General features: G+C 32.0%; 3 protein-coding genes across 3 annotated transcripts in view; all 3 read right to left on the bottom strand.

Annotated features, from left to right (window-relative positions):
• Positions 1-410: 410 nt before the first annotated feature.
• Positions 411-5,587, bottom strand: LOC105623372 (zinc finger protein 184-like). Its single transcript, XM_012204767.1, has 3 exons — positions 5,559-5,587; positions 5,273-5,485; positions 411-1,632 (listed from the first exon to the last, which is right to left on the bottom strand). Exons 1-3 carry the CDS (start codon positions 5,585-5,587, stop codon positions 411-413), a joined length of 1,464 nt encoding a protein of 487 aa, XP_012060157.1.
• Positions 5,588-6,344: 757 nt separating this feature from the next.
• On the bottom strand, positions 6,345-7,622 carry LOC105623373 (zinc finger protein 501-like). Its single transcript, XM_012204768.1, has one exon. It carries the CDS (start codon positions 7,620-7,622, stop codon positions 6,345-6,347), a length of 1,278 nt encoding a protein of 425 aa, XP_012060158.1.
• A 1,439-nt stretch (positions 7,623-9,061) lies between these two features.
• The window catches only part of LOC105623374 (zinc finger protein OZF-like), a 5,494-nt gene continuing 4,064 nt past the window's right edge, over positions 9,062-10,491 (bottom strand). Inside the window, exon 2 of the mRNA XM_012204769.1 lies at positions 9,062-10,190. Coding sequence (XP_012060159.1) covers positions 9,062-10,190 — 1,129 coding nt within the window. The remainder of the gene's footprint in view (positions 10,191-10,491) is intronic.

The following is a 10,491-nucleotide window of genomic DNA, read 5'->3' on the forward strand; positions in this document are numbered from 1 at the left end:
ATATATATATATATATATATATATATATATATATATATATATATATATATATATATATATATAATATATANANANANNTTTTATTCTATGTATTTTTATTTTTTATAGAGAATCACGTCATGCTCGCTTTTATATATTCGACCAGACTCTATATACCAAACATATATCAAATACTGTTTTCTAAAAGAAAACAATATTAAAAATATATATTTTTCTATAAGTGTGCATAAATGTATCAGTCTTTTTCTTTAGAAAAGGCAAAAGTATCATTATGTATACGCTTTGTTCGTACACAAAATACAATCGAAAAAACTTATCAGTATGAATCGTATATTCTAATATATATAGTTCATATGTTTTATACATTCCTTAATAACTTCAAGATATTACTTTATAATCCTTTGTTAACATCAACCATCAATCGATTGTGAATCCAATATGAAACTCTTATCCATATTGTCATTTTTTATCTTTTCAAGGTAATTCCTGGCGAGCTCGGCTATTTGTGGATGGGACGATGATAATGGCGGTAACGGTCCAGGATGATGTTTTCTATGTCTCAGTAGACTGGAGCGTTGCGTAAAGTCTTTTTCACAGACATCGCATTTATATGGCCGTATGCTGGCATGGGTGAGCACATGCTGATAAAAATTGCTAATGGACAGGAACGTTTTTTGGCACAGAATACAAGTGGAGACGTTTGTCTGGCCGTGCTTGAAACGTTTATGGCTTGTGAGTTCGCGAGTACCACTATACTCTTTTTCACAAATCTCACATTTAAAACCTTTTTTATGCAACATCAAATGGTTGTCCAACCTACTTCTATGGTGGAACTTTTTACGGCACAAGTGACACGGATATTCATATTTGATCTCACGATTTCGTTTCTGATGCCGCCATTCGTGACCTTTGACGTCCTTGACTTTCTTGCCGCAAAAGCGGCAGATTTGTAGATCCGATACGTGGGTTCTTTTCATATGATGTGTTAGATCGATCTTCAGCTTATAACTGCGGCCACAATGTTCACAAATGTATCTTGATTCATAATCGCTATGAGCACGAATGTAATGTCTTTTTAGTCCATCTTCACTTTTGTACTTCACATGACAGATTTCGCACTCAAAAAAATAATCCGGCCGGTGTATTTTTTTATGCGTCTCCAGCGACCTTAACGTATAACAAGTTCTTTTGCACCTGTCGCATTGATATGGTTTACGATGTGCATATTTTACATGTTGTTCAACTTGCTTTGCATTATTAAAATGCCTCTCACAAAATGGACATGTGTTTTTTATTTCTTCCATGACTTCATCTACTTCAGTGATTTCTTTGTGTGAATTCAGAGAATCGGAGACTTGTGATGATTTCACATTCAACAAAGATCGAACATTGTTAATTGAAATATTGGTATCTTTGATAGTTATTACAGATGAATTCTGTGAATCTAATGACAAATTTACATTAATCGATTCATTTGACACATTTTTGCACTGTATTGTAACGGGTTTAAGTTTTTCACTTGTAGAATTAATTTCACTTTGAACAGGTTTCCAAGAGTCCAATAAAATGGAGACAAAACGAACAGGCCCTTTTTGGTATTGCCTTCCTGTCTGCTTGATGATAGGCTTTTCTCTGAAACAGGGATAAATTGTGTCAGTGTATAAAGTATCAATATTTGTTTTAATTATATATTCAAATAGCCAAGTATGACATAAAAAAATCTCCTTATAGCCATTATATTGTATATAATAAAATAAATCTCACTGTGTTGTTATATTGTGGATGTCACCATCAATTTCATCAATTATTAGAAAATTTTCATAGGAAGCATTAGAAAATTACGCATATATATATATTTTTATCAAATTTTTTATATAAAATTTTTACACGCACTTGTATTCCGTTATATCCAGAGAGATGCAATGAGTCTGAAATAAATGCAAGAAAGTAAATTTACTTCAAAAAATGTAAAAAATTGTGGAAAATATTTTTTTCTTGTACAAAATAAAGTTAGATATTACGCTATAAGAATATCATCCATAAAACAAATGAAAAAAATTATGCATTAACAGCATTAGTTTTTAATAAAGTAAATATATATTTATTCCATTAATACTGTTATTGAATTTAAGATTATTTTCAAATGAAATGCAAATGTGTGCTGTTACTACATCATCTTTTTCGTGCACAATATTATTTAATATTATGCTCGTAATAATTAACATATTTAATTGATTATATAAATAAATCTTACAAAAATACAATCTTTTTTATTTATCAGTGTTTGTTCAGTTACAAACGGTTATCCAAATGATTATTCATAATACGAAATTTTATATATATGTATACATATCTTATTATTAATTAAGCATTATTAACACATATATTTCAGTTTAGATAAATATTTAGCTATGCTAAATACTTATTATACTTTATTCATAAAAGATGTTTATATAAAAAAACTATATGTTTATATAAAAAAAATATATGTCCCGAATAATTTAAATAATTGAAAGTAATAGTAAATAAAATTAGTCTTTCATCTTATAATTTATCATGATAAACTCATCAATTTTTTAATACATCGCAATTGCCATTTTATACATATCCTTTCCATTTCAAATTAACTTTTTCCCTTACACATACAAATAACAAAATATACATCTAGAATGAAATATTTTTCACATTTATTAAAAACTAAAATTAAACTAAAATTAAACTAAAAATAGAACTAAATGCACTGGGAACAAAGAAAAATCATCAAAAGGTTTTAATTATGACATATATGGGTACCGGATATTTTCTGAATATCCGATATAAATTTCCCAAAATTCTAAAAAAAAAGAAAGCAAGAAAAAAAAATAGCAACAATTTTAAGCAACAATTTTGTTCATTTTAATAATAAGCGCGCTATTAACGTTATTGCATCATTCTATATCCTATTCTCCTTTTACGTCTAATAAAAATAATAAAGACAGAATGATGACACAACAGCATGTTGTTGATCGCGCTCCCCAAATACAGTTTTAATTGAACTTCTTGCATAGTTTATCTTTTTCCTTTATCTCCCCAACGTAAAAAGAAAAAGAGAAAAGCTGAACTGCGCAAAAAGTTTAATTGAAAAGAATATAATTCTGCATCAAACTTTAATATAAAATTTCAGACGGATATATAGTCAGATATTAGCTATCCAATAGTAAAAAAGTATCCAATAGTAAAAAAATACCGAATATTTTCCGGATATTCGGTGCATCTCTAATAGTTTAACAGTATTTTTATATTCTCACAAACTATCAAACATATTTTTGAAAAATATGTTTTCGAACATTATTATTATACATTTGTAAATTAAATGACTTTTGTACAAATAACGATATATTAAAGCATCGTCTGAGCCGTTCATTAATTTTATTATATTAATAATTATTAATAGTTTCTCGAATTTCTATAAAATATTTTTTAAGCTAAAGTAATGAAAACCTGCGACGTGTAGAGTGAAAAAAGATCGGGATGATTTTTTTCTGTGCTGAGGATTGGATCATTGAGTAAAGTCTTCACAGCAAATATATGGCAAATATATGGCCTAGTATGCGATACCAGTATGCGTAAGAACATGCTCATAGAACTTATTACCTCTTATCGACACTTTCAATACTTTGTTACAAATCGAACAAGATATACTTAATTTGTGAACCCGGTTCTTGTACTGTAATTGTCTTAATTGTCTTAATTATCTTAATTGTCTGCTCCATTTCTTTTTCTATTTGAAGTTCTCTTTTTCATTGTTCGTTGTAATTTTTTCTTTTTATCTCCTTTTGCTGGACTATACTACTATTTCTTCACACTTTCTTTAGAAGTAATATCTATCATATCATAATACATTCCGACATATATCATTATCCCACATTGTCATTCACCGTCCCTAAAACATCCATTAATTTTAATCATACAAAAAACAAAATATACATTGTCACAACTGCCAAAATAAAAATTCTGGTAAGATCATTTAACTAATATATTTGATATTATTGCTATTATATAATTTGTAAAGATTAAACAATTAAATATTTAAATATATTAAGATAGAAACAAAATTATAAGCTTTGTTTGACTTAAAATTTCTAAATTTATATATAATTTTTTAAATACTATATAGTATCTACACACATTAAAAATAATTATTTCAGCAATTACCATTCCAATAAATTTATAAGTATGTCGTACCATCTACTTATAGCAAATTCAGTTGAGCACAATGCGCATTAATACATATTACAATCATTGTACACTAATTTAAAAATGGATGTAAAAATGAAATGCAAATATTTCGAATTATAACACGCATATTTTACTTGACAGCATAATAAAATGTATTGAAGATTTCACAGTTTAATCTATTTTATATTTATATTAAACACACATCTTTACGTCAATTTATGTATGACTTTAATATGCATCAATCTAATCAAATTCTCTAGTAGTTTGGCTTTCTGATTCAAGTCTGAGCAGTAACGGGGATGGCTGATAATTTGGGTTGAAATGTTGATGTCGGAATATCATTTGCGATGATGTGCCGTCACGCTGTTATATTGCGTGAAATATTAATTGTTGGCAGATATCATATTTGTATGATTTTTTGCCTGTGTGAATAAGCTTATACATCTTGACACGTGCGTATTTCGAGAAAATTTTTACCAGTGCATAATATGCACTGGTAAGATCGTTCATATCGCTCTAATGTTTAATGTTCGACGCTAATATTTTATCGCATTGGACGCACAAAAACTTCGGCAAATGTGGGCTCATATGACTGCAAAGGCTGAGCGCCGAGATAAAAATTTTTTATTATTTCGGCGCGGACTTCTGAATTTCATGAATCACACATTTGTATGTAAGGTACGATTTCTGTAAGCTGTAATAATCATGAATGAAGTACCAACTTCTTGGCTAACTCACCTTGTAACAGTTGTGATCCTCGAGATTATAATTCGACATAAATCTTTTGACGCAGCACTGTTCGCAATGTCGAAAGTCACGCTTGTGCACCCGTCAAATATAGACATCAAATGAAACTTTCGAAATCAAGTCATGGAGCACAAATATGTGTGACGTCACTGTGGATCTGCATGTGATTATTCATATCCGACTTGCGTTTGAAGGTTTTCTCAAATCGTGCAAGAATGTACATATGCTTCACACACATGTGTTTTTTATATCTACAAAGCAGAAGATATCACATGGCATATAGGACATTCATATATCGCACGCACACTTTTCTTTTTTGTTTTCAGTATTAATGATAGTATTTCTAATGTTTTCATCACATGCTTTTTTCAATATTTCCTTTTTCTTCTTTTGTTCGATTATTAAGTTTCCTATCGTTGAATTCGATTCTATTTCTAGCGAATAATTGTACACCTCGGATTTTTCCTCGCTAAACTCATTCTTGAAAAGTTCTTCCATCAACTCTTCGAATTCGAGAATTCTGTAAACAACAACAATAATTTTTCAGCATTCATATTTAAACGCAGTCATATCATCAAGACATTGATACATACACATGATATGGATATTTTCTCTTCTTCATCCAAAGTTTCATACGAGAATGATCCAAGGACTAATTTGGCAATTTATACAAACGTTGGAAATAATGATATTCTCTTACTTCAAAATTAAGGAACAATCGACAAAGATTTGCAAAGTTACAAACACTATTTTATGTATGAGTTATTTTATTAAACGTATAATAACGAATATCAATGATAACATAAATTTATCGATGCATTTATTCACATTCATACGAGTAAGTCTGAGGTCTCGCCTTAGAAAGAAACTCTAGAAAAGAAAAGAGAAAAATAAGGAAAAGAAAACGAATTCGTCGTTCAACAACATTGGCATTATTCGGCTTACAAGTTATCCTTATCTACACTGAAAAAATAGAACAACAATATTCGTAACGGAACACTTTGAGCACGATAGTACAAATGTATAATCGTATAATTCATGAAAAACCGAACGGACAAATATCGCGCGTTATTTTGTCTCTTGAGCGTCGCACAGTTTACACAAACGTTACAACCAGTGTACAAAAGATATTGTAGAAATTTATCGAGAAGTATCGGGAATACCGTGAGTATAACGCTCCGTCGACATCAACGTAGTGGTAGATAATATAATCTATAATAATTCAAAACTTTTTTGAATTTCTGTCTGCTCTGTTGTTACGATATATAAGCAACAACAACGTGTAAGCACGTACTATCGCACTGTTATTATCGTTTATGTAGTCGTCAACGAAAATCGCGTCATCAACAAGAAGTCATTCATAAAACAAGTCAAAGTTCTTAAACACACGTAGACTTCTGATGGGCCGTTAAATTGCCCTGGCAAGAGAATCCACGATTGCATATCTGGCACACATAAGGTCGTTCCCCGGTGTGTCCGCGTTTGTGAATAGTCAACGTCGATCTCTGTGAGAATGCTTTCGGACACTGGTCACATTTGTACGGCTTCTCCCCCGTATGTACTCTTCTGTGCATCCTCAGATTTTCGGAATCGGTGAAACCCTTTCCACAGATGTCGCAAACGTAAGGTTTTTCCCCGGTATGGATCCTCCTGTGCTTCTTTAAGTGTTCAGCGCTACTAAGACTCTTTCCGCAGTAATCGCAAAGATACAGCTTTGTCGGATTGTGGCTTTCCTTGTGTCGGAAGAGCGACCTCTTCGTGGCAAGTACGCGGCCACAAATGTCACAAGCAGTGCTAGTCACTTTGTTAGCCTTCAGCTCGGGATGCGTGCGTCTGCAGTGTGCGGAAAGCTGTCGTCTCAAGTAGAAGGCATTGTTACAGAGCTGACAGACAAACGGCTTCTCGCCCGAGTGAATGTTATAGTGTTCCTGAAGATCGAGCTTCTTACGAAAACGTTTATCGCATTCATTGCATTTGAATGGCAGATCCGCTTTGTCCATATGTCGCGTCATGTGAATGCTCAGAGCCGCCAAAACAGTAGTTTCGTAATCGCACTCCTTGCACATGTAACTCGGTAGGAAATGTGTCTTCTCGTGCCTCGTTAAGTCACGAAACAACCGAAATTTTTTGGGGCAATGTTTGCAAGGGAGATCGCCTACTGTGTGGCGCAATAAATGTTTCTGATAGTTGCTTTTGTGTCGGAAAACTTTGTTACAAGTTTTGCAAAGAAACTCCAACTCAGGCTTTTCTTTCTTCACCTTTTTCAATGATGAGATACGATCGCTCACTCCTGAAGAGTTGCTTTTGCGACTGCTTTTACGTACCGAATGCGTCTTCATGTGTTTGCGAAGACTAATACCAGTTCTGAAGATCCGGCCGCATTGGGCACATGTATTCTTCCGCTTACCTTTGTGCTCGATCTCATGATTATCCAACAAAGACTGCGAGGCAAAGAAAACACCGCAGAGTTTACAGTGATACGCCAAAGGAAGATCTTCCTCGTCATCCTCACTGTACTTTACTTCCTGCTTTATGACATCTTGTTCAGGATTTGTTGAAACTGCTGTCTCGTCAGTGGTGTCCACCGGATCCAGGCATTTCGACGAGGACTTCGCAGGTTCGCCATTCTTCTTCACCAGATCAAGTTTAGAGAACATCGGGTAATAGTCTTCAGGAAACTGTAGCTGGTTGTACCTGAAATGGAAAAATTCAGAGGGATATCAGTATCGAATATCCTTGTTATATGGCAACGATCTTTCTTTCATTGTCTGGTCTCGTTGTCTAGCAAATTATTTCTACTCCTGTAAGTAAAATTTTTGAACTTGCGCAAATTTACAGCTTTATTTATATGATAAATTAAATAATTTGATTAAAAAATAATCAAAATCGTCAATATTACATCTATATATAGTTTGTCATATTATATCTAACGATAGAGACATTTAAATATGAAAAAAGTAATGATGAAACATTTGATAGAGTCATAACTCTGAGTAATACTTTTTTTATATTAATAATACATTTTTATTTATATTAATAATACATAATGTAGGAATATATATTCAATATAAAAAAAATAATTATAGCTCTTACTGCAATCCATATAAAATAAACAATGTTACATATATTTTTCTTGATATTTTTGTTTGTTATTCTATCGGCATTTGCTATATTTACGATTTTGTCAATCATTTTTTTATGTAATATATTAATTTCTAATAATAATCCACTTTATACACACACACACACACACACACACGCGCGCGCGCGCGCGCGCGCGCCTGTCAAAGAATAAAAAGAAAACTTTAAAATCATAGAAAGACTTTGCAATACAATTTTTAATGAAATTAATTTGTTTAAGGTTCTTAATTACGAATAACGAATCCTTAGAATTCAATTAATAATATCAAAAGCGAGAAAATACATAATAAAAATTCAGTCATTCATTTTTCAATAAAATCAAATTTAAATGCTGATATACTTACAAAATATTCGGAAAAACTACTTTTATTTTGAAATAAAATCATATTTATCTGAATTGATATCAATTCGACATACAGTTTGTATCATTTTTTTACATAATTCAATTGCAAAAATTTGGTTATTTATTAATTACTAGAAGTACACAAGTTTTCGGTCTACTTTATAAATCTGTTCTATTGCGAATGTTATTTTATTAAAAAATATGTTAATATAATTTACAAAAATTTTTGTTTGATATTTTATCGCTTTTCTGGCCACAATCCAAAATGGCTGCAGTGAATAGATAGAAGCTTTAATACATTGTAAATAGCACTTCAATAAATTAATTAAAAAAATAAGAGATCAATATATCAAAATATGTCAGATATCATATGATAACATCATATTACGATTCCCGCAAAAAGTATTAACATTAAAAAATTTTATCATATAGCACTGTGGACGAGTATCGTCAAAATAAATGTAGAATACGACGTTTATTAATATCGTTGCACTTTATTTCATCGCTTGAATCCATATATAAGTCTGATAATATCACTATACACAATAATGTTTTAAACACGAGATGAAACTGACACAGTATCATAGAAACAGATATAAATTATATCGATTACTATGTCGATTGCATTATTATTTCATTAACCATGTGTACTTTATTGTGAGCATTAAGCAATCCCCTAGACACAAATGATTTGCTGCAATAACTACACTGATATGGTCTCTCACCGGTGTGATATCGTTTATGTATAACGAGAGTCGAATGTTGCGTGAAAGATTTTCCGCAAGTATCGCACGAGTACGGTTTCTCGCCGGTATGAGTTCTTTTATGCACGACCAATGTCGTTCTTTTGTGAAAAGCCTTGCCACAAACATCGCAGACCAGAGACTTCTCTCCGCCATGAAGACGCAAATGATCCTGAAGGGATCCTTTAGATGAGACAGATTTACCACACAAATGACAGTCATATTTGTTTTCGCCGGTGTGTGACTTGACGTGGACTACCAACGAGTTCTTGTAAGCGAATATCTTGCCGCAGAACTCACATTGGTGCTTCACCGGTTTGAAGTTCGGATCATGAATTTTCAAGTGCCGCGCCAATGTGTGATTATTGGGAAAAGATTTGTTGCAAGCAGTACATACGTGTTCCTTGGCGCCATGCTTCACATTCATGTGTCCGTGGAGTTCGGCGTTCGTGAAGAAGCCCTTCTTGCAAATCTCACAGTGTGTCGTATACTTTTCGAAGTGACGCTTGTAATGAGTAGCTAACTGAGAAGCTTGTATAAACGCGTGACCACACACATCGCACACAAAATTTTTTTCGTGAGTGTGAATTCGCTTGTGTACCGCTAAAGTATTGGTTCTCTTGAAACACTTGCCACAGACATCGCATTGATAGGGTCGAGCGTCACTATGTGCCACTAAATGACCTTCAAACAAGTTCTTCGATCTAAAAAGCTTCGTACATATATTACATTCATAAAACGTTTGTTTGTTGAATTGTTTTTTCATGCCTGAATAATTCTGATGAGTAATTCCTCTGTTTGCAGCTTTTTCAGGTTCTTTTTCCGTCAATGGATCTTCGGAAAGCTCATGTCTCAAACTTATATCTTTGTATTGAACACTGCAATCTTCTTGCTTTATATATTTTTCTTCTTTAACAAAAATTGAAACCAACGTAGAATCCGTACATTCATCTATAGACAGTTCATTTTTTACGCACGTCTGTGCTGGTTTTTCATTTCTGAAAAGAAAATGAAATAATAACTATTATAATATTAACTGATTTAAACTGATTACTAATAAAATGAATTCAGGAAGGATTATAATTTTATTTGCACTTATTTATATCTTTCTTCATTAGAAGTTTGTATATTAATGTTATTTTTAGATATCAAATATATATTTTTAAAAAGCAATGTTTCTTACCTTAAAAATTATTGAATATTTATAATATGTATATATACATATACGCGCGCGTATGTGTGTGTGTGTGTGTGTGTGTGTGTGTGTGTGTGTGTGTGTGTGTGTGTGTGTGTGTGTGT

Source organism: Atta cephalotes (assembly GCF_000143395.1).
Source record: "Atta cephalotes unplaced genomic scaffold scaffold00056, whole genome shotgun sequence".
NCBI classification, from domain to species: domain Eukaryota; kingdom Metazoa; phylum Arthropoda; class Insecta; order Hymenoptera; family Formicidae; genus Atta; species Atta cephalotes.